A 26,556-nucleotide genomic window follows, 5' to 3' on the forward strand; every position below is an offset into this window, starting at 1 on the left:
TTTTTACACATTTTACAAAAATCAATATTCTTATTTAATATAATTACTAATAATAATTTGTATTACATAAGAGTACATTATATTTCTTTTATATTTTATTACGCATTGACTTACATGTTTAAACATTATGTAGCACTATGATTCACGCGTTTTTCGTGAAGGAAAACTGTATGAAATAAATGTACTATTAAACGATCGTTATGTTCACAATCTTCGGTAAAAAGAATAAGAAACTGATTAATCAAAACCGTTGCACATATAATATAAAAATACACAGCTGTATTGGCTGCAAGTTTGAAAAAAATTTCTTGTAATTGACGGGTATTCCAACCGAGTAGGTGGTAGAATTTTGACAAAGTCGAAAGAAAAATCCGGGATACAAAGAGGGTAATTCGTAGTTATGAAAGTACGTACCATATTTATCGAGAAAGAAAACAACCTAAAGTTCTCCAGGTCAATTATGGTTGTCAGTGTTAGCAACGATAGCTGTCGACCTCGTCCACACCCTCGGTCACACCCACAACTCTGTCGGCAGAATAGACTCCTGTCCATGTCTGGCATCGAAATGATGCAATGCTTGCAAAATTTCGCGAGAGTTCATTTTTTTCCAGCAAAGACAAACGAACGTGGTATTATTTGAATAACTACAGTTTTTATCTCTTTAAATATGTTTTCGTCCATGTCGTTTCTCAGGTTTTCAATGTCGGTTTGCGTGGAACTGATAGTTATTTCGAACTTGTTTCCATTCAGCAACGTCGATGATTCCGGTTTCACGAATCTCTTCTTCTTTTTTTTTCCAATTAGCTGTTCGATTTTTTGCAGATTTCTTTTCTCTATTTTGCTACTAAATTTAGTATATTTAATATATTTTCATTTATATCGTAAGAAACATAATCTTTACTATTGATTTCCTCTTCGTTTTTGTCGTCGTCGTTTTCGATAATTATTTTCCAATTTTTGTTAGTATTACAAGTAGCTTGAGTACTAAACGTTAATATGTATCATGATTATTAGTAGTGTTATAGTGGGGATTCTAAGCCATGGGGTGCCGAGGGGGGTGCGGGGGCGGGGGTATCTGGGAGGCGCGAGGGGTCTGGTGTTAGGGAAAGGGGGTGGGGTGGGGGGGGAAGGATCCTGCACACGTTCGAAAGTAGATGTTTATCTTTGCGGTTGTTTTTATAGCCGGGGTATTTTAGAAGTCATAAAACTGGTTTTTTTTCTAATTTTATGATTATTTTATGGTCATTATATCATTAGGATTTTAAGCGCCGACGTTCGGCAGCTTTGCACCCTCGCGGAAAATCTCCCATAAAACTGGAGCGAAACATCTTCCATAATTTTTAGGGAAAGAATTGCAACTGCAAGGTGTTTATCTTTGTGGTTGATTTATAGCCGGGGGACATTTTAGAAGCCATAAAACTGTTTTTTCTTTTTTTCTAATTTTTATGATCATTTTATGACCATTAGAATATTATGGAAAAAGATTTTAAGCGCCGGCGTTCGGCAGCTTTGTACCCTCGCGGAAAATCTCCCATAAAACTGGAGCGAAACATCTTCCATAATTTTAAGGAAATAATGCAACGCATCAGCGCCATTATGGAAAAGATTTTAATCGCCGGCGTTCGGCAGCTTTGCACCCTTGCGGAAAATCTCCCATAAAACTGGAGCGAAACATCTTCCATAATTTTTAAGGAAAGAATGCAACGCACCAGCGCCAACATTTGGCTGCTCGAATTTGAGAATCTGTCTCCGCGTTAAAACGTATTCAACAGTCGTCGAGTGTCTTTCGATTTAGTGCTAAAATGAATAGAAAAAATGTGATTGTCATCGAAGACAATGAAGACAATGAAGATGTGGTTATCATCGACGACAGCGATAAAGAAGTGGAAATAGTGAATGACTCTGATTATGAGAATGATCCGGAAGACTATTTGAATGAACAAGTAGTGCCGTTAGTGCGTGAAGATTTACGAATTATAACTGAACGGCAGGAAATGTGTAACATCATATTTTATTACGAAGTAAAAAAGTATGACAACGACGAGGAAAATAGTGAAAAATTTTGTTCGGGATGTTTCATTGAAGTTCAAGATTCATATACACAAGGTAAAATTGTGTATAAACATGAAATTGGACAATATATTTATCACGGTTGGAACTCGTGTAATAATTGTGGACACTCACTGTGCCAAGTAATAGCATGTAGTGTGTGCCGTTTTTGTGCGCAGCAATAAACTTTTGTAGACATTTGCTAGGACTAAGTGCTGTGAAAAATGATGACCGAAAAACTATTGAATGCGGTGGTGGAGTTTGAACAAAATCGCGAACTTGACATAAAAAATTCCTCAACAGTGATCTTTAAACTACAAAGTTATATATGGACGAATGAAAACAACAGACTAAGGGGAAAGCCTTGCGAGAATTGCTGTTTACTAGGCGGAAATCGGCAAACATGTCCTGAGCAGTTACAAGAAATCCATCGGGAAATCCGTCAAGATATCGATAACATGTATCTACAACATGTCATCGACAATGATCCAGATTCTGATACTGATTCTGATCAGTAATTGTAAGTAATCCTTGATGTGTAAGTATTCTTTTTCAAATTATGAAAATATTAATAAATTTTTTTTTTCTGTTATGCAGGAGTCCTACCTGGACGCCACCACCACCGCCCGGTCATCCCTTCCAGCGCCTCGCAGCAGCAGTCGTGTTGTACCGCTCGACCATCGGCGTGCAATCTTTTATATATTTTTTTTTTATATCTTTTTCTTTTTATTTTTAAATTCACACACACACAGATTTTTGTAAATAAACACACACTTTTTTAAATAAAAAAAAATTATGTTAAACACATATAATTGCTTGCTTGCGCTTCCTTCATCTATCCCATCCTTCTTCCTTCATATACTAGATATAATTAGATATAATAACTTAATATTTAATATAAAAAAAATATAAAAAGAAAAAAAGAAAAAAATAATAAAAAGAAAAAAAGAAAAAAATTATAAAAAGAAAAAAAGAAAAAAATTATAAAAAGAAAAAAAAAGAAAAAAGAAAAAAAATTACTGTTTGCGTTCTCGCTCTCCTTCGCCTCGCGCTATTTCTTTCCTAGTACTTACTCTCTCGCTTTCCTTCACCTCGCGCTATCTCTTTCTTTCCTAGCATTTACTCTCTCGCTCTCCTTCGCCTCGCGCTATCTCTTTCTTTCCTAGCACTTACTCTCTCGCTCTCCTTCGCCTCGCGCTATCTCTTTCTTTCCTAGCGTTTACTCTCTCGCTCTCCTTCGCCTCGCGCTATCTCTTTCTTTCCTAGTGCTTACTATCTCGCGGTCCCTAGCTTCGCATCTCCCTTCCCAGCATGACGTCATTCCCTGCAACGAGCTACATATGAGAACTGGGACTGTTTACGGGTGGGAGGAAGCACGGATGAGAAATGCGTGCGAATAAATTATATCATGATTTAAATTTAAAAAAACTAAAAACTAAAGCTACCAGTTCGCAATCGACGAGTTGATGTTTATTGAAGGCGTCGCTGGCGCATATTACATTTGACACTTTTTTATTATCCGTTATAGTAGACGCGATATTGGAGAATTGTATAAACTTAGTATCAACTGTCTCGGTGATTCTAACCAATTGATCAAAGGTTACATCGATGCATTGATCGAGATCAAACATACGGTGTAACGTCGGTTCAATCATCATCATGCGTACGTTTAAAGATTCGAGACTTATAAGTTTAATATCGTTAATCGTATGAACTCGCACTGTTAGCGGTCCAACGCTTATAAAATTATAGGTATCTTTAGAGTCCTTTCGCAGTAAATCGTGAATATTGCAACGTTGCTCGTAGAGTCCCTTCCACGTTTCGAGAGATAATACCAGTTCCTTTCCTTGATGATCTATGACAATTTCCACGTAACTCGGTCTACCCACGTTGATACCAATTTCAAGGAATTTGAATTCCGTGGTTGTCAATGCGTATCGTCTACTTAGTATACGAATCGCACGACGCTTCAACGAAATGCTGTAGAAAAATAAAAAAAAAAAAAAAATAGTTTAAAAACAATTTGTGAAAAATAGAAAGAAGTTAAACAAAAACTTACTTGTCACATTTGTTCTCAAACAATGGAGTTTCATAACGACTCGGTACATAATTATTCACGCTTCTGCTGGGGCCGCCACTGCTTCTTTCGTAGTACATATTTCCAGATTTCAAAAGTGGACCACTTTCACGAACAGTTAATGCAACACTGACCGTATTAAGAATTGAATATGAAGAATCAAATATACGTGACATCCCGTTTTTTCAAAGTAGTGGGGGGAGATTAGTGGTAAATGTGGTGGGAGATTCTAGAATACTTTAGTGCTCTGAAATTTTTAGGAGAAGGGAGAGACGATACTCGGATAAAAAGAATTCTTAAATGACTCGTAAGGGAGGGAGGGAGGGAATGAGGAGGAAAAATAAGAAATAAAACATATTAGTGTTTAAATATTTTATTTTTCTTGCAATTCTTTCTGGCGTTGCGACCACCAGTTAAATATTTTGAATACATTTTGTAATGCGCAATTCTTAACATGTTTTTCACATCGTATAGTATTTTTAATATCTAGATTATTTAGAGATTCAATATCGTAATCAGCATCCAAGGTCTCAATGATTAAATTTTCTCTCGCATCGTCGCCGAGCATATTAGCAAGCCATTCTCGTTTTTGGCATCCTTTAACGTATACAATACACTGCATTTTATCATCTTCTTCTTCAACTACAGCTGTTGTAATCAATCGTTTCGCCATGCTATACGCAACGATTCCATCCTCCCATTGTAGTCCATGAGTATTCGCCATCAACTATGAAGCTTGACACTTTTCGGATTTTGTAAGGAGATGCCATGGTATAGGACTCCGAAAAATGTAGTGTGCGAGAACAGTTCCTCTTCTCAGCACCGCCACTTCCTTTGCGATGAATTTATTTGAAACGACAAATCCTTGCAGATCGACAAACGTTGGTACAGACATGATGAGATCTCTTTTCGTCAGTTAAGAAGAATGACAACCATCTCGTAATACTCGGATTTATATCCAGCTTCCCCTCTCTCTAAATTATTGTCGCAAACACTTAGGTAATTTTGCGCACAACGTTGGTCAACGGGTTGTACTGGATCACGCAATCGTGTATGATGAGACAGTACGCAGTCGTATTATTAGACACATTCTCTTTACACTCAAATTCCAATCGCACATCCACGGTTGCACTCTTGACCGATTCGTTTTGTCGAGAACAATCGATGATCACAAACGGACCGTACTGTAGAAACAGTGAGACGGTGAGACTCGGTTCGAGGTACTCGTATCTGTAATAGTTTTTGCAGAAACGCGCGTACGTATCGTACAGAATCGCCCATCTGTTTTTATCGAAATCCAGATTCATGTCGTCGTACGGATAACATTCCGAGTTCAGATAGAGTTTCACGTTTGTTAATTTACAGTCATCGAATTTACTCGCATCCTCGGACATAACATTCTTCCGGCCTGTCTGCAGAGCAAAGATAACGTATCGTGGTTTTTCCAGCTGAGTCGCGGTCTTAATGGCCCACGAATGCTTGGTTGTACGCTGCAACAGCGGAAACTCGTACAGATCCCACGAGCGAAAACCCATGCTGAGGTAGCGTCCGCTTTCCAGAGCGCGCAGCATAGACAGCTTTTTAATTTCACTCAACAACACATGTGGCATTCGCCATTGTATCTTGAATATGTTGATCACAAGCTCCAGCGTCGAAGCTCCAAGCAGACAATTGTTGTCATTGCGCGATCGTATTAAGATCAACTCGTGACGAGCGTTAATTACTATGCGTCTGTAATCCTCGCAAAATCCCAATAACATGTAGAGCGGTACGCAAAAATTAGTGTCCATCCACAATAGTTGGCTCACTCCAGCCAGCATTTCTCATAATCACGCTTTTATCGGATGATATTGTTACATAGTTTTTGAGCATACTTGTTATTCCCACGTTTCTATTCCGATCAATCTCCACACCATCGAGTTCGTATCGAATCTCGTCAAACATGAATGCAACGCAATTATTTTGCAGTACCACATTGGATCCGCCAGCTGGCTTCTTTATCTTTAATTCTCCTCTGATGTATAAGAAACTCTCGTACGGCAATGTATACAGATCTTGTTGTTGTATGGGTATTCTTATTTCATCACTGTGTCCGAATGTGTTGGCGAATAGGTTATAGGAGTGAGTCTCAATCTTGACGATGTGATCGTCAAAAATTGGCTCATCCGCGATGTCGAGAATATCAGTCATCGTTTAAATGTTTCGCACCACGAATCCCAAAGATTGTAAAAACGCAACGTTTGATGCGTTCAATTTCTTTTTCTTAGTGCCGGATGATTGGATATTAGCAAATGTCGATGTTGTTGTCGCTGGCGTCGTAAAGATTGTGTTGTCTCTCACGTCTTTCGATCCGTTCAACACGAGCATCACATGCTAATTTTGCCGCCGCCGTACATGCAATCTAATGGTGATCTCTTCTCCTCGAAAATCGAGTAATCGTCCTTCCTGGTCGACAACGCGTAACGTTAAATCCGTAATGCACCGCACGATGATCGGTAGGTAAATGATATGCGCCGGTGTTTTCGATATCTTATATCCTGATGGTACCCTCGGTGAAAATTCGTGTATCGTATGAACGAGTTTGCCGTTGTTGTACGCACCCGCGGTCACATTACATTCGACGCGGATAATGTTCACGTTGATAATGTTAATCGGCACGTCCGACTCGTACCATTTTCGCGGCTGCAGTATACGGTTCGAGAATCCTAGCAGCGATCCAATATTGTTAGGCTTGCTAAAATTTAATCTAGGCGCATTTGATCTCGCTCCTCATCGTATTGTAATTAGCGCGGAGCACTATAGGCCATTCTCCAGCCTCAAAGTTATCGTCGTCGTCAGTGTGTTTTTTATCACCATCACGAACTGTGTGTTGCGAACGTTTTCGTAAAATTGTATGTTTCAAAAATTCATGTATCGCTTTCAGCTCGTACGATCCCTCGGGAATCGTAATTTCCGCATCGTCTTTGCCAAAGTAAAATTTATTATTCGAGGAATTCACGTTCGATATCGTGTGATAACTTTCAAAATCCGCTAGACCAAGCTCGTATTCACCGTCGCTTAAATCTACGTTGGAAAAGTAGTTTGCCGCGAGAACGCTGCTCTTTCCAGTCAGCGTGAATGTTATAGACATGTTGGTCAAACTGTTTAACGAATACTAAGTTAAATAGCGCAATGTATGTCTTTAAATTCGCGTGCATCGACCGTTCGGAGAAACTGCAAGCACAATTGTCCACAGATGCTTTGATTATAAGTTTGATAGGATGTGTGATTATATTCTATTTTTGTCACATTTAAATATCGCACCAATTCATTCGGCGGTTGAAGATTGCCAAAACTGTCAAAATATATAGCACGATTCCCCCTCTTTGCATACGCTACCCAGTGAGTACCCGAGCCTTTAGCGTTATCCAAATTTATGATCCCGCTCTCGTTTCGATATATACCACCGATCGGTAATGAGTTACGCATAAAAACACCTTTAAAATATGGAATGTGCATACGTTTTGCTAGTTGCAGCAATTGTACGTTGGTAGTTACGCCCTCTGGCATTTTTAGCGTCTCTTTGACGTTTTTTTTTTTTCTTCTTTCTCATTGAGACTCCTCGTCCGTATTTGTATGGTGCGAGATACAATCCGCGACCTTCCATGGCACGATTGTGACGTAGCATCTCTTGAAACTGACGTTGTGTCGCTTTTCCATCGTTCACCATCTTTGCTACACCAGCCGCTCCACCAATCAGAGATCCGAGAGCGCCCAACACTGGTAGAATCAGTAATACACCCCCGCGTTTCGCTACCGGAAGTATTCGTTTTTTCACCATCTTTTTCTTCGTTTTCGTCTTTAGACCCATACCGAACTTCGTTTTGGTTTTCAGCGCTGTCCAGACAACTGTGGCTGCGGCTCTCTCACCAAGAGACGAATCTTTCGCAGTGATGCGAGTTTGCGCCTTTTTGGCAAGTATCCTATCCGCCGCGTGTCTTTCGGCAAGATCGTTACTCCGAAAGTACGCTATATCGTGTTCACGACACGCTGCGTCCAATGGGTTGATACCTCGATCACCTCTAGCCAATCGTTTTTCTAGCCGCGTGCCCGGACCGCAAAACTGGTATCCAGGAATATGTAATTCGATAGGAAGCGCGTTTATTGCACGATTTAATAGACCTCTGCTTATTTGCGTTGACATTCACGACAATCTTTTATCATTGGTGCTGGACCGTCAATGTGCGTTTGTTGCCACGGTTGATTGTAATGTTCGAAACAGCGACGATAGGTCTGAACCTCCGAATCCGCCTTTATGTATTCCGGAAGTTTGTCCCACACGTAGTGAACGTGATTGCCACACATTCGCAATAAAACTGCTTTAGATACAAACTGTAGCTGTTCGGCACTCAAATCGAGAATATCGTAAAGACTTGATAGCAGGACAAACATTTTTTCGTTACTGAACACTTTGTAGTTCCGCGCAGCTATAAATAGACAGGCGTGCGATCCGAATCGGAAGTGGGAAAATGAAATTCGTGCGACAACCTTTCGCGATACGCATAACAAATTACGACGTCAGATTACGCTCGATGGATGACAATGCGGAGATGCGTAGACACGGTACGATGCTGCCGAATACTATACGCGCAATCGTTTGCGACCCCTCGAATTGCGGTAAAACTAACGTGTTGATTAGTTTGATAGAAAGCCCGCACGGCGTCCGCTTTGAAAATGTGTACGTGTATTCAAAGTCACTGCAACAGCCAAAATATCGATATTTGGAGAATTTGTTAACGTCAATCAATGAAATCGGCTATTTTACATTCTCCAATAACAGTGACGTCATTCCACCGAGCGAAGCACGTCCAAACTCGATTTTCGTTTTCGATGACGTGGCGTGCGACAAACAAAATACAATAAGAGAATATTTCTCAATGGGACGCCACTCGAACGACTGCTTCTATCTTTGCCAGACATACGCAGGAATACCGAAACATCTTTTACACGACAATGCGAACCTGCTATCTTGTTTAAACAGAATGGCACCAACTTAAAACACGTGTACAACGATCACGTGAATACCAACATGTCATACGAGGATTTCAGTGAGTTATGTCGTACTTGTTGGCAGCAAAAGTATGGATTTCTCGTGATAGACAAGGATAGCTTGCTTACAAACGGGCGATACAGAAACGGATTTAACATGTTTGCGATACCACAAAATGATTAGTCGTTGCCTACATTCTGTCGTGAGGGGTGAAACGCGAGCGTTCAACACTCTCTATCGATATGGCTGGGAGCGATAATATTCGCGAGCGTGAAAAGATGGCGAAGGAGATTGCGAAAACGAGCGAATCGATGCGCAAGAAACATCGCGCTTTGAAGACCGGTAACATCGATGACGATATCGCGGTCAAGACCCATTTTAAACCTATTATCGAGCCGCTGCAAAAGATTGTCGACAACTCGTTCGCGGTGAAAAATAAGTCGGAGAGTAGCGCAAAGATTAAAATCTTACCCATCAAGCGATACAAGGAGGATGAGAAGGAAGAGACTAAAGATGAGGAGGTAGAGGAAGAGGAGGGGAGATATCTATGCCTCGCGCTATGACGCTAACCAACAATATGATTGATTACATGCACTGGGACGATCCCAACGAACTAGTGGATCGGCTACGATTGCTCAACGCTTCGCGCCAAGCTGGTCACAACGCTCACGACAACGAGATCCAGTCGATCATCGAGGAACTTCGTGAAGCAGGAATTATTATAAATTAAATGGTGTCTCGACAAAACTAATCAGTCGATCAGCGTTGCGTGACACTTTACGAAGCATCAGAAAAAAATGCCTATCAACAAATTTGGATTATTCGATCCAAGAAATGATGCAACCGGCACAAACGGTTCTTGGGACAGATTGGTAAAAAGTTATGTACACGAAAACGCTTTGTGTCGCGTCGTTACAGACTTCGATGCAAGGTCACGTAAGATTCGCCGTGTAGCGCAACCAGAGGCTGACACCGATGCCGTCAACAAACTGTACGTGGAGTCCTGCGTTAAAAGATTAATGAATCAACAGAAAGAATCAGACGAGAAGCTGATTTCGCTTGAGAAGGACGTGCGAGCAATACAGATTGTGCTAAACGAACTTCAACGCCCGGCTAACGCTAACTCAGAAACAGCTATCAACCTAAATGAGTATCAGTGAACGGGTTAGGAGCGGCTATCAAACGGTTATCGAACAGCTACGAAGGATTATAGAACGGCTGCGAACAATTATCGAAACAGCTACGAAGAATTATCGAACTGCTATCTAACTACAATGAGTGGCAGTGGCAGTGGCAGTGAACGACCTAGCAGCAGCTGCAACAGCTTCGAACGAGGCTATCAGCATCTCAAGCAGGGCTGCGAACGAGGCTACGAACACGTTCTTAACGGCTACACTCAAGGTTATAAACAACTCAAGAACTCCTACGATCGGTCAAAAGACGTCTGTGAACGAGGCTACGAACGGATCAGAAGCGGTTACGAACGAGTCAAAAACGACTGCGAAAAAGGCTGCGAACGGGTCAAGAACGATTTTCGAATTGGTGAAGGACGGCGGTGAACAACGCAAGAACAGGTCAAGAACAGGACAGAACAGGTCAGAACAGATCAAGAACAGGTCAAGAACAGGTCAAGAACAACGCAAGAACAGGTCAAGAACAGGTCAAGAACAACGCAAGAACAGGTCAAGAACAGGTCAGAACAAGTCAAGAATAGGTCAGAACAGGTCAAGAACAGGTCAGAACAGGTCAAGAACAGGTCAGAACAGGTCAAGAACAGGTCGAGAACGGCTATTAAAGGCGATAAACGAAAATGAGTGGAAAAAAAGCGAATAACAAACGGGCATCGAGAAAAACTGACAAAGCAAAGAATCAACATAGTTTGGAGAGACGACAGTTGGTGAACGAACTACACGCGCCGGCGAGAAAAAATTTTCACCGAAGACATGTCATAGTGCGGGGATACGATGATCTGTGGCAAGCCGACATCGTCGAGATGCGTCTGTATTCTCGTTTCAACAAAGGTTACCACTACATACTCACCGTCATCGATGTGTTGAGCAAGTATGCATGGGCTGTACCACTCAAGAGTAAAGGTGGAAGGGAGACGGCTGATGTAATCGCCAAAATAATTCGAGATAGCAAGAGATGCCCGAAAAACATACAAACTGATAACGGGAAGGAATTTTACAATACCGATGTGCAACGGCTTATACGGAAACATAACATTAATCACTATTCCACATATTCGGTATTGAAGGCGTCTGTCGTCGAGCGATTCAATCGCACGCTGAAGAACGACATGTGGAAGATGTTTACGCTGAACGGAATTTACAAGTGGATCGACGCGCTATCCCGACTCGTTGCAGAATATAACGCGCGAAAACATCGCACTATCAATATGAGACCTATCGATGTTACGCCCACGATCGCTGATAGACTTTTAAATACGGTATACAACAGTATAAAAATTGCTGCTCCTGCAAAGTTTAAAGTAGGTGACCTGGTACGCGTTAGCAAATACAAAAAACTTTTCGAAAAGGGTTACACACCAAATTGGACAACCGAGATGTTTAAGATTGTTAAAGTGCAACATACTAATCCCGTAACATATCTACTCGAGGATTATCGCAAAATATCTATCGCTGGAGCGTTTTACGAGCACGAGTTGCATCGCGCGAATTATCCAGATGTGTATCTCGTGGAGAAAGTATTGCGCAGGAGGGGTGACGAGGTTTACGTGAAATGGCTGGGATTTGATAGCTCGCACAATTCTTGGGTACATAAGGATCATGTAATTTAATTTTATAAGAAATACAATGTATTCAATATAAAAATATATGAAATATTTGAAATATACAAAATCTTTATTAATACATCCTTTCCAATAGTCATTACAATATATAAAATATGAAATATACATACAAGAAAAAAATCACACACACATTATATTTTATAAATTATATTATAATATATTATATCTTATAATGTCCCCACGGTAACGTATCAGTAGTTGTAGGTACGATATACCGCTTGTCGTCGTACGGACTTAGAGCAATTTTTGTTTCGCGAATGGTGTATACCTTGTGTAATTTTGATCTTATACACGATTGACTACGCGTTATTTCAATCTCTTCGTTCAAACACCGCGTGTAATCGTCAAACGTTATCGTTTTCGCAACAACGTTACTCTTGACGCCTTTTACCTTTTTCGTATCCTTCTTACCATCCACGCGCAACGCATACATTTTTGCTCTAAGCCCGACAAATTCAGTCATTATGGTACCGTTGTTTTCATCTTTCATTAGACCCGGTACCTTTTTATTCACGAGCGGTATACCGTACGCATTGTCTATCGCATAGTCGCTCGTATCAAATCTGCTGATGTCGCGTTTCATATTCTCGTACACATCGTCGCACTCAATATGATATATAAGACTATCCGTATCAGTGTACATGACTTTGCATCTCTCCCGATACATTGGTACCATATAATCGTGGTGAAATTCCTACAAACATGTCTTGGATATATCGAGAATACACATACCTACGTAAATTGGTTTGTAGAATTTCACCTCGAGTTTACGTAATTCTACAGCGATTAGATTTTCCGAAAAAATGCTTCTGCTATGAAAATTTGGTTTTGCAATCAATGTCTCTGCGCCGTACCTTCCGTCCCATTTTGTTAAAAGTTTAACATCTACGCGATTGCGCACATTTTCCATCGTTTTGCTAAACACTGCATTATTCATTAGTTTGTACAAATTTTTTTCAAAATCATTTTTTGCCAGTGTTTTAAATTTTGTGTTGAGTTCTATATAAGTACAGAGCCACGGAGATTGAGTGAATTGTAATATACGATGAATTTTTGTAACACGAAGACCGTGACGTGAACATTGCTGCAGGTTGCGGTAGTGTATCACGTAACGCTTCTTATCGTATACGGTTGCGAGAAGCTTGCCCTCGCGCTTGCCGGATGGTTTGTCGCGTGTCGGACAAAACGGTAGGTCAGTGTGCGAATCGTGAAGATGCTGCAGATACTCGAGATCGACTTCGAGGATGTAGCCTGTAGACGAATCGAGCGCGATCGATGATACATCAAAATTGGAAACATTATCGACCCACTGAAAATTGGCGTAGGGCAATGGTTGACACATTGCCCATCCGTATAAATTATTAACATCAAAATACATCAAGTACGTTGATGGTTTTGATAAGTCATACGACTGCATGTACTTGTTATTAGCACGCGCGTACCTGTTGGAACATTGACTCAAACCACCGCGTATACCTCGTTCGATAAACATAACCATGTCAATGTCTGTGAGTAATTCAAATATAATTTTCGTATACTTTAACATGGCGTCCTACGTGTAACTGGGAAGAGTATAGTAATACGCGGGGTCGAGCCCATAACTCTTGATACAACTCTCTCGGAAATTTTCAAAAATATCTGCTAATAACAAAACATCGATTTTTAAATACAGATCGCTATATTCGCCTAGCGTTCGAATGGAGAATCGCTTCCACACAATATCAGCGTGCGCGTAATCGCTCTCAGATACTGTGTTACCTGTCAAGGAACTGTAAAATGATTCTCGTGATGGTAAACACGCATCTTGCAATTTATCTTCGCAGTCAATGTACTCGTACGGGAAGACACCTTTTCTTGTTAATAAATTGAAATCTTCGGCGGATAAATTTTTATATTCCGATTGTAAAATTTTGAGTTTATCCTTGCTCAGAAAAGACGCCAATTTGTCGAGACTTGTTGTGAGAAATTTATATAAATCTATGAAACGTAATTTAATGTGATTTCCCGGTTTGTCTTTCGTACCTTTAACATGTTTTGTAAATGAAATATATTTTTCTTTTGTTATCGGAAGTAAATCGATTCCCCCTTCGAACGCTGTGGCTATTTCCTCGATTATAAAGTGAGAATCATAACCAGATAAATTGTGAAATACTATTGGAATGCAAAAAGATTCTTTGTAATTTAGATTGCAATTTGAATGCGCGGGACCTCTGTACCGCCCGGTCAAATGACAATGATCGCGTACGCGCGTATCATCTTCTACGAATGGTTTCTCACATATATGACACTGAGTCGCACTTCGAAATTCTTTCCATTCATTTTGCGTTAAATTTACCATGGGGACATTGGTTGTTAAAATATTTTCTACACGTTGCGCCAAATTTTTAAGTTCGTCAGTGAACCATGCAACGCAATTGGCTTCGCGACGAGAATGATACGCGGATAACGAATTATCGTACGAGCAATGTACATAATAAGTCATACTAAATACTTGGTGATGTTGATAAAAATTTTCTTCTTCTTTTTTCACCAAAACGCACTCCAGGTCGGCGTACACGACGAAAGATAGTCGCTCCTACCTGTTGTAGTTGGTGAATGCGAGCCACTTATCCTTATCGCTCGGTAACCGGATAGCGCAGTCGTTCATCTTTCCACAGTCTACTGTATGTGATTGCAATTTCTCGACCGAGTGAAAATAGTGCATGCATCTGTAAAATAAAAGTTAAAATTTTTATATCCTTGTTTTAAATATTTAGACAGTTTTATTAAATATACATACCGATCGCAGATATATTTTTTAGTCTTGTGTTTGCTGAGTTGCATACTAACAAGTCTAGATAGATTCTTGATCCATGCAAAATGTCCGATATCTTGCGCATCTTGCACGTAGAGCAAGTTGACGTGCTTGTCTCTCTTTTGCTCCGTAAGGTGAATAGGGACAATGTTTTCGTTTTCAAAACTGTACACGTTGATTGAAATGTCATTATAAATTTCAAATTTTTTAATTTGATTAAGAGTGACTGGAAACTCAATATCTTGGAGATTTAGTACTGTTGTATAATGCGGGTACAATGATTGTCGGTGTGTGTATCTTTCAGCTGGATACAGAGCAACCACTACCGTCCACACAAAACATGCATTGTCTTTAGATTGCACGTTAACCACTGCTCGTTTTATTATTATCTTTCGCGATAATTGCACGTAACATCCGGCGCGCGTAGGATTATATTTATTTATATTTACAGTCAAATTTAGTATACGCGATAATGCCCATCCGCTATCGCGTTCCTGAAATTCTTCGAGCGATGCAAGGATTGGCTCGACGACTCGCTGCTCATACCACTCACGTAAATCGAATGTATGTAAGAGTTCACAGTTTCTCGTATTGATTGATTTATTGGCATGCTTATCGCCCGCCACAAACTCGCCGTTAAACACTGTATTCACTTTCACACTGTTATGTTTTTGCATAACGTCTCGCACGTGCTCGAGCACAATGTCACTCGCATCTTCCAAAAATTGACGAGGTTCGATGTGATTATAATTTATAACCGCACCAGTCAAGATGCGGCTCTCAAACGCCGTATCAATCTCTCGCCATATGAGTCTTTCCGCGTTATTTTCACTACTATAATTACCACCACTGGGTATAAACTGTCTCTGCAATCGAGTTTTTGCACCCTCGAGTCGCGCAATTCTTGTCACCAAAGATTGTCTATTTCCGATTGAGAGTCGCGGACGCTTGACACGGCTGCGTTCTTCAAGCTCTTCGATAAACTCCTCGCAATGCCGCAGTCATTCAAAATATTCACCCAATGTGGTGACTTGGTGGGAACGCTCCAACAAGTCGCGTTCTTTCTGCTGCACGTTTTCCATTTTTTCTCTCTATTTTTGTGTGCAAACATAACACATATTACGCGATATTATTATATGTAATAAAATTTGACAGCTACTGCACCATCGCATATCCACCTCATCGGGCGATGTAACTTTATGTCTCCGTATTTCGTATATTAATCCGATGTCATCTCGAAAGGTGTCCATACACGAAGCACAGAGAGCTAGAGCACCATCCGTTGAATAATAAAAGTGTATGGCGCAAATCTTACGTTGATTTTGCGCACGGAGTTGTTCATTTTCTACTACGTTGTCGTCAAAATCGGTATTACTGCAATCACTAATATAATTACTATCGTCCGACAACGCATGCTCTTCGTCTGACGACTCGTCTATTATCGCTTCGAAATTAATATTTTCCATTCACTATTGTGTCACTAACAATTCTAATGCCTGACAGTAACCACTCAAATTTTTTTTTTCCACAGCTTCCTCTATGCCCTTTCATATCGTACTATGGTTTGACGGAGCTCTCATTCTTCTTATATTTCGCCTAATGCTGTCTTAACACATTCTACCGAACGTCAACGCTTTTGCATCTATAAAAACGTTCCGACATGTTCGTCGCAGCGTCGGCCAAAAATTTCTATTGTTTTCCCACGACTTTTATGGCTTCTAAAATGTCCCCCGGCTATAAATCAACCACAAAGATAAACACCTTGCAGTTGCAGTTCTTTCCTTAAAAATTATGGAAGATGTTTCGCTCCAGTTTTATGGGAGATTTTCCGCGAGGGTGCAAAGCTGCCGAACGCCGGCGATTAAAATCTCTTTTTCCATAATATTCTAATGATCATAAAATAATCATAAAAATTAGAAAAAAAAAAAAAACAGTTTTATGGTTTCTAAAATGTCCCCCGGCTATAAATCAACCACAAAGATAAACACCTTGCAGTTGCAGTTCTTTCCCTAAAAATTATGGAAGATGTTTCGCTCCAGTTTTATGGGAGATTTTCCGCAAGGGTGCAAAGCTGCCGAACGTCGGCGCTTAAAATCCTAATGATATAATGACCATAAAATGATCATAAAATTAGAAAAAAAAACAGTTTTATGACTTCTAAAATACCCCCGGCTATAAAATCAAAGGCTATAAAACCGCAAAGATAAACATCTACTTTCGAACGTGTGTAGGACCCTTCCCCTCCACCCCCTTTCCCTAACACTAGACCCCTCGCGCCTCCCAGATACCCCCGCCCCCGCACCCCCTCGGCGCCCCATGGCTTAGAATCCCCACTATAACACTACTATTATTTTGCGACTAACTAACATTTTAGTTTATAAGCATTACGTAATGAGCAATGAAAGATTCCGAATTTCCAAAATCCGTGATGAACTCAATATCGTGCTCTTTTTCTGCCAAATTTTTAGATTCCGAGGAGATACCTTCCAAATTATTTATATCTCTGGAATGTAGATTCCGTACCTTGCTTTTTCATTGCTTCTGACGTAAATATAACGGGTGCGTCTTGTAATTTCACGCAGATGCAAAGTAAAATATTTCGGATTAGCTTCACCACTTCGAACCACTTGATATCATGATAATTTTGTGAAAGCCAATTGTTTTCTCGTCTTGCTTTTGCGGATAATTCTCTAAATGGATGCAGTGGCATCATAATCTAATGGTCAACATCGGAGCATCAATCGCGACAATGGCGACTTTCTTTGGGATAAATTTATCGTTGTTATCGCGGAAACTTTATATATCGATAACTATCTCTATATTGCAAAAATTTATGATTTTGATGACGAGGTATAAGCTCTTTACGAAACGTTCCCGTTCACGTCTGGAATGAAACTTTTGTTACAATACACGTTTTTGGGAAACATATCGTCGATATTTTAATCGGAAGTAGAGGTAGAATTTTTAACCAAGTATTATGTTATAGAGTGCAAAACACGATGAGAAACCAGAAAAATCAACGATGACTTGACGCGACGCATTGATTTCTATCACATTATTGAACTCGGCATAAACAATACAGTTAACGGTCTCGAGTTTTCTCGAATCGTACTTCTAATCGCAAACTTCCATGTCTCACGAGATTCCAATGTCCAGCGCAATTAGCGGACAGATCAGGCGTAAGTTTAAAAGCAAATAGCGTATATCCTTTAGAATAATCGTCTCTGTTTGTAAAATTTCTCTCATTAAAAAAATGGATGCCCGTTCCCGAAAAAAGAGTTTGATAAACTTCAATGTAAAAAAGTTCCTCAGACGAAAAAAAACCGGCTGTAACGGTTTACTGGGAATTTGTGTACTATTGGCGTACAATGAGAAGAAATTTAGACAGGAAGAGAAGAATTCTAGTATGTGCGAGTAACTCCGGCGCTTATTTTCATCCTTCTCACAAGCAAGCTCCAAGTATATAAATTTTCGATAAACTGTTACTTTCCATGAGAGAGACTGAATCTTTTGAGCGGGCAAGTCGTAAGCGCACTTCTACACTGTTAATTAAAAATTTGTCTTGATTGAAAACGTCATAATGAAAATGTCCTGTAAAATCCAACACTCGTCCTCCGCGAATGTATCGAGCTCGTCTCACGAGAGCGACATTGGCTTTTGATTCCAACAGATTGTCTACGTGCTCGAGTGTATCCGCGTCTCATAGACACGAGGTTAGATGGGTAGTTTTTGTCATATATATAATAAGCATATATTGCTACCGCCCGTAAGTGGAAGTGAGAGCAAAGGGAAACGCTGAAATGAGACAGACACGGTACTTTGGCTGTTGTACGCAAGCGCAAGGTGTTATGCGCAAGCGATTTATATTTTTATATATACTTTCTCTTAATTGCACATGCGCATCACGAACCGAGTCCTGCTAGACAAAGAGAACAATATATCGTCTGGACCGTAATGTTCGCCCCTGTTTTCAGGACCCGTTGACAATATATGCTTATTACATATAGTTTTTGTGAATGAAGAGTAATTTACTAACGTCTCGATACACGCGCGATCCGCGTAAGTATTGTTCAGAAGCGACATGAGCTTTTGATTGAAATACACATCGATCTGATTGAAGATGGAATAGAATAAATAATTTACAGGGTCTATATCGATCTCGATGCTGATATCTTCCGTTCATGTCACAAGATCGACGGGGGTTTCCACGCGCACGCGGAGCCTTAGTATGGTATATGTGAGATCTAAATATTCTTCTCTATGGCTGGGATGATGAATTCTATCGGCGAGTCGTCCAAGAGCGAGGTGACGGGTTTGTAATAGATCTATTGTGAACTCTCGATACTAATCTGTGTAGGTGGTAGAAAAAAGAGATCAAGTTCACTTTTTAAACTTGATTGAATGCGTGTGAAGAAAAGATATGATTATTTATCACAAAAATTTTTATTGCTGTCTTTTGCCGATATTTTTGTCATTTACTGTGTTTACCGTAGTAGTGTTTAAGAAAATATGTTAAATACGATATATTTTATTACCGACTTTACGTTGTTTCGCAGACGAGTTAAGTCTTTTCACCGACGTGCAATTTTTCTTTCTTGTCTTGCTTTTTAATGTTTCGTTCCTCACTTTCTTTCGCTAATCTTTTCTTACTTGTCCGACGTGACAAAGTTGCCGCAGATTTAACGATACGCGCGTTAAGCCCGGCGAAAGGACACAGCTATATGTATTTTTGCATTTGCTTTATATCCCGATCCTTTCATCAAACTACTTATTTTTTTTAGTTTTTTTCTTGAGATTGTCGCACGATACTTTAAAACGATTTTCAACCGCTACCTTTAATATGATATTATTTTCAATATCATCGATTATATTAGCGCCGGCTCATAAAGCATCTTTCCTTACAGTATGTATACCGCTATTATTGTTAGATAAAGTAGTATACGTATAACAATTCTTCTAAAAAACGATTCCATAACTGTGTTGATAAGATGCCCCGACAAAAACTCCGTGAAATTCCATCATCCCGTCTATTTTACGAATTGTAATACTCGTAATAATTTGTCATGACATGTGAGAATTTAACTTTTATCTTTTTCCCGATGTTGCCGACGCTCATAATATTTACTGGGAACGTCTAAAACACAGTATATACAGTAGCGCAACTCTCTGTCGGCATCTTTAATGTCAGCGTACCTCAAAATGAACTGCACATGCGCGGACTTGGTAGGTAACCAATCATGGCTAGTGTCTCTATCTCACTTACTCTACCTTTCTCATTTTTTCTCTTTCTAATTTACTAATACACATTATACAGGGTGAGCCAAATAATATCAGGACATACACTATACAGGGTGACAAATCTATGAATCTGACTCTCTATTATTTTGAAAAATGAGAATAAAAAATTGTAAAAGGAAAAATATTTGCTTTAAACAAATAAATAATACAATAACAATTATTTTTTTCTGAAAATAAAAATGTTTATTACTGTATTATTAATTTGTTTAAAGCAAATATTTTTCTTTTTATAATTTATATATATATATATATATATATATACACACTACTCAAAAGAAAATAGGGAACACTTTTCATACGTCAAAAAATAGGCTATTTTCAAACTATTGTAACTCGGTGAAAAATCATCATACACAAATTTAAAAAAAAGCATTTTGAAGCTTGAAGTTTCAACTTTAACATGCAATCGATAATTTTTTTTAAAAATTTTATCTTCTCAGTGCTATCCCTTAAAAAAGCGCGCACAGTTTTTTTTCTTAAAATTACGTATTTTTGACGCTCTGTAGCTAGATAAGAAAAATTCTCTCGACAATCTCAAGTCAATTTCCATAAAATACAATGTTTTACCTACAAAATATTTTTTTTAAATTTTCTTGCGATTTTTTTTGGCCGAGTTACATGACTTTGAAGCTAAACTTGCGTTTTTCAGAAAAATTGACGATACTCGGCGAAAAATCATCGTACGAAAATTAGAAAAAAAGTATTTTGAAGCTTGAAGTTTCAGCTTTAACATGCTATCGATAGTTTTAGAAAATTTTTTAATCTTTTCTGTGTACCCTAAGAAAAAAAAAACACTGTTTTTTCATAAAATTACTTATTTTTGACATTCTGCAATTTTATAAAAAAATTTTTCTCGAAAAATTCAAATCAATTTCCATAAAATATAACACTTTACCTACAAAATGCTTTTTTAAAAATATTTCGACGTTTTTTTTTGGCCGAGTTACATGACTTTAAAGTCAACCTTAAATTTTATTGGAAATTGATATTTTCCACCGGCATTAGCATTACCCAATGTGCACCACGTGGAGGTTGCCGGTCGGATTTTGCACATCACGTGTGTGCGTGTGTGTGTGTGCGTGCGTGCGTGCGTGCGTGCGTGCGTGCGTGCGTGCGTGCGTGCGTGCGTGCGTGCGTGCGTGCGTGCGTGCGTGCGTGCGTGCGTGCGTGCGTGCGTGCGTGCGTGCGTGCGTGCGTGCGTGCGTGCGTGCGTGCGTGTGTGTGTGTCACAGCAGAGATAAGGACCCCGCAGTTCGTGACTTCCGCAATATTTAACGACTTCAAACCTTCTCTGCTGTGTGTATATGTGTATTTGTAATAACACAACACCGATCGTATCGTTCATTTCGGCGACGCCAATTACGTATACGAGCGTCATTACCGTAAACGTAATGATAAAACCGAGAGGTATATAAATATGTGAGAGCGTCTACAAGCGGTAATTGAGCAAAGAGGAGGAAATACACAATACTAAACGCACACACACATATATATGTATATATATATATATATATATATATATATATATATATATATATATATATATATAAAGAATAACTCTTGATAACATTATTTAAAGATAAACACATATGATAAATAACTAATTTTTTTTATAGTTATAATTTTAACAACAAAATTTCATAATATATTATATTTTAAATATATATATATATATATATTCTATTTTAAAAAATTTTGATTCTCTCTCTCTTTTATACAGAAAATATATACAATATACAATTTAAAAAAAAAATTTATTATACGTTATTTATATGTTTACAGCAGATATTTTTTTTGTAGAGAAATGTTATATTTTCAAAAATAACGAATATTTTAGATTTTAACATAAAGTGATTTATCTTAATCAGCAGACAATATTTTTTATATATATGCACATATCCATAAGATTAAGAGAGAGCGTAAATAAAGAGGAACTAAGACAGAAGATTATTCTGCCACGATTGGTTACCTACCAAGTCCGCGCATGTGCAGTTCAATTTTAGGTACGCTGAAATTGCCAGAGTTGCGCTACTGTATATACTGTGTCTAAAGTGTAATGTCGCTGTCAACGTTTCGGATTCGAATGGTATTTTTTTCCAAGCTGATCTTTTATATCAATTTCAATCTTACGGAAATTTGTCTGCCATAATAGGATATAATGCAGAGAAAAGAAATGTTTCACTTATTCGTCCCGTACTCGTAATTGCGATCGTGCCCTTCGACCAGCACTATTCGGAGAAGAGCAGACTGCACATCGCCTGTTATATGAGGTTAGCAAATGTCACAATAAACGAATAGTTCATTAAGAATACCATGCGCCAAATTATAACGTTTGTAACTATAGAAACTCGAGTAGTGCCCTTCCTTTTCATAAAAACCGAGTTTAACAAAAATTAATGTAGAATTTTCTTTAGAATTAGGTTTATTGTTAGACGTGAGCGTAGAAAAGAATGTACCTTCCCCCTTAGGGGTATTATAAAGGGCATCTTATCGAGTATTTTTAGAAGTTTATTGGGAAAGTTTATTTGATGAATCAGTTTGCATTCATTTTCATTACCGTCGTTGGTGAAACAAGGTACTACCGCCAGTAAGTCTTGCTACTCCAAAGAAAAATGTGAACGGGCTTTTTCGCATCCGAATTAATCATGGTGAGAAGTTCATTCATATTTTTATAAATGTTATTTAGTATTCTAGCTTCTCTCGAAATTAACACGTCTTTTTTCTCTTTAGTGTCAATATCGACGAATGTGAATATATTTTCAACATGTTGTATATGAAAAAGGTATTGGAGAATTGAATCTCGCTGAGCGCGACTTTTCATTCACCTGTAAATGTATTGTTTGATGTAATTCTATAATAAATGACGAGGTTGTAGTGTCCGGGAAGTAACGCATACTGTTATTGCTTGGAAGAACCACGAGAAATTGTTTCTCCCTTATCTCGAAAAATAGTTAAACTTGAAGCAAGGATCCTATCTACTATCAAACTTGTTGAAATAACCACGCCAGCTAACTAGTAGCTTTTTATTATCACCATATCCTCTGCTCTTTATCACGCGATCGACGATAAACTCTTCTTCCTACAAGTTTTTCTCAACTCAGCTAATTCTTGCTCGTAAAAAATACCATATATGATTTCTCCAGCGAAATCACTTAGTTCGTACACTTGCGATTTTTGTCACTCAAGAACACGATGAATTTGAAATATCTTTTCGCTCCACTTCGTCTCGTATTCTTTTTCGAAGGTGACTTTTGTTCTATTGACTCGTACGAGATCGCCGACACGGTATTTAGTTTTTCGTTCTCCTCTTTCCATCGACGAGTTATATTTTCATGCGCGATATGGGCATTTTCTCGCGTAATGTCCGCTGGTTACATTTTTATAGTAGAATGCCGTGTATGATTGTAAGCGCGAACGATATCCTGCAAAACATTTGTAGCGCCGTGATTTTTATGCATAAAATAACACCACATGCACTCTTTGAATATTCTATTAAAACGTTTCACTATAGTTGTTCTAATATCGGGATTGCGAGTTACGTGAAAACGAATGTCTGTTTCTTTTAAGAAATTTGTACAGGACGCGCAATAAATTCTTTACCTTTGTCGCTCTACAGATATACGGGTAGACAACCATTGTTTCTGGAGAATATACGTTTAAAGGCTTCTATTACACAGTTACCTGTTTTGTCACGTAAAGGTTTTATTCATACAAGTTACTAAGCACATTACTATAAGTAAAGAGAAATAACCGTTTTTTATATTATAGCTCTTGAGATTATGATGAACAATTAAATCAGCTTGCCATAAGTCATCAATGTTTGTCACGTTATAATGTAAACGGAAATTCTTGTTGTACCTGTCGATGCAGCGCGTACGCGTCTTGCGATTTAAACCAGTCGAGAACCTCGTTACGCGTAAAATTCGGTTTAACGGCTCGCAATAAATTGTCCACCTCAGAATACCTAGCGTAATGGGCGGAGTTGTAATATAATTTTTCGAACTCCATCATTGGAGTGTCCATCAATCTGGTAAACCTTTTTTTCTCTTCGTCGGAGAATCTTTGTTATTGTGTGTTAATATTTTATCTCCATCGTTTTCGTCAGTGGATACAAACAAGCGTTTCCATTAGTTTTGTTTAATTTACTAGCGTATGACTTTGAGCGCAGAGTTTTCTTCGGAGCGGAGCTTTCACGAGGTAATGGGTTTTCAATAAGTTGAGCATGTAATAAATCACGATTTCTTATGAAATTGGAAGGTGTGTTTATATTGCGCAGTAATCGAGCAAAATGAATTCTTCCAGTTGCTTTTATTGTTTTTCTTTTGCGTATCACGTGTTTATGAGATCTGCGATATTCGAATCCATTACGACTGTACCATCTATAATTATAACTACACGCCTATCCCAACTAATCTTAGACGACAGGATATCTACTAAGCATTTCAATCACGTGTTTATGAGATCTGCGATATTCAAATCCATTATGACTGTACCATCTATAGTTATAACTACACGCCTATCCCAACTAATCTTAGACGACAGGATATCTACTAAGCATTTCAATAGAACACACGCTTTGTCACGATAAGATTTCGGCACGGTGTCGACTAGTTCTTTCATCATTTCCACCGATTAAGCGCATTTTTCTCAAAACTACTCATTACTGCCGCTAATGTTATCGTCGTTCGTAATTAAAGTTTGCGTTTCCGTAAGTCCATTATCGTTATTATCCAAGTCTTTTATGTCTTCGTTCTGCTCTCCATCGCATTACCGGGTACATCATTGCGTAAGCGTTTCCTCGCTGCACGAACAAAGTCAAGGTAACGTTAAAGTACTTCCTCATACATTTTCGATTTTTCGCCCTCGTCGTGAGGAGTCGCGAAATTAAGAATGCGCCACATCTCAGCATCGCGATAAAGAGGTTCCAGGTGTCTGTATGGAATTATTATCATTATCGTTAGCATTTTCCGAATTTTCCGTCTTTTTTGTCGAATTATCTGGCGATATAAAGGACAATATTTCCGGTTGCTGTTGATGTTGCATTTGTTGCATTCTCTCGAGATTTTCTGTAGAAATTAAAACCATTTTTTTAGCTCTTTCCATCAATCAAGCGTAAGCGTTAATATTTTACTTTTTTGTTTAAAGAAAAACAAATATAAAAGGTTGTATAATTTTTTCATTTTTGGGATAATATAGCCTCGAGTAAAGGAGCAATAAGATAGGGTAAGAATCCACCCCGTTATACCAACAGTTTTCTTTTATCTCTCCAATTACCTCGTTTTGTCGCGACGCGTAGTAGGATAGTTTTATGCTTGGTTAATCGGCTTTTTTCGTTATTTCCGAACGGTACGTTCTTTTGAGCGTATTATAAACGCACTCTTGTATACACTTTATTAGTCTATTATCGGCAGTGTGTAAGAATGACGCTCTTCGATTTTTTTTAGATAGCACAATGTTTTCAAAAGATACACGTTTCTCTTACCAATGGAACGCCTAGCAACTTTTATTGTTCTTTCCGACGAATTCCGCGACGTTGATGACGGATTTTTATCCTCTTTTTCTTTTACCATTACACTGTCGTGTGACTGGTAAGACGCGAGTGTAAATACATCCCTTTTATATGCCCCCTCCTTTATTGATCTGTCTACGAGGTATGTAGGCGTAATACAGAGTATCGTTGGGAAAGATGTACGTCCGAAATCAATATTCATCTAGAGTCGATTGTTTCAAATCGAGCAATAAATATCCGTGAAATCTTGAGGTTGCGTCGTATGTTTCTTCCATAAACTTTGGATCTTTGGGATATACTTGATATGCTAGATGGTGAATTTGAGCTCGATCGCGATTTTTGAAAAGTATTATGTAATTTGCGTTGAGAGATATATCACGTTGTCTTCGCCCGTGATGAAAGAAATTTTGCGATAAGAATAACACTGAGATTCTTATGATGGCTTCCTTTGGTAAACAAATCTAGATCGATAGCGTTGCACGAAGACAATTCTTTCATAAGATCGTCGATTATTACTAACTTCGGGGAAAGTGAATCGTCAGAATAATCTTCCGGACCGGCAACCCTTCGTGAAATTCGATTATATTTTTTTGCGTTTATCAAAGTATTATTACCATTGGCGAATCCGCTTCTTCGCGCGTTTTTCTCTTCTCTTTCACTTGTGAAGTGTTGTAAGCGTTGATACGCATCTTGTCACGGCGTAAAAAATAAAATTCTTTCGAATCGAGATCTCGGATATGCTCAACAAATGTCGAAGAAAAGTTTCCACAAAAATCGTTTTCCCACATTTCGTAAGCCTGCAAACGATCCGAAAATATCCAAAGATGTTTCCCATGATGTACATTCATTTTGCGAAATGAACGATTTACCATTTACGTACAAACTCAAAAATGAAATAAGTACCTGCGACATCCTTACAAATAATAAGAAACTTATTAAAAGTACGCATGCGCGTTGAATTTTTAATGTTAATCATAGAAATATAGAG

At 38.7% G+C, this 26,556-nt stretch overlaps 2 protein-coding genes across 5 annotated transcripts in view; one reads left to right on the forward strand and one right to left on the reverse strand.

The window, feature by feature from the left end:
* Magu (SPARC related modular calcium binding-like protein magu) overlaps window positions 1-26,556 on the forward strand; it is a 249,434-nt gene that overhangs the window by 19,692 nt on the left and 203,186 nt on the right. The gene's annotated exons all lie outside the window — the stretch shown is intronic.
* On the reverse strand, window positions 13,794-15,759 carry LOC140666819 (uncharacterized; the record flags this gene model as incomplete). The annotated part of the gene is made up of 2 exons (XM_072894370.1): window positions 13,794-14,675; window positions 14,747-15,759. Coding segments are annotated over 2 exons (1,146 nt in total), but the record flags the coding sequence as incomplete, so codon positions are not given.

This window comes from Anoplolepis gracilipes, chromosome 6, assembly GCF_047496725.1.
Source record: "Anoplolepis gracilipes chromosome 6, ASM4749672v1, whole genome shotgun sequence".
NCBI lineage: Eukaryota > Metazoa > Arthropoda > Insecta > Hymenoptera > Formicidae > Anoplolepis > Anoplolepis gracilipes.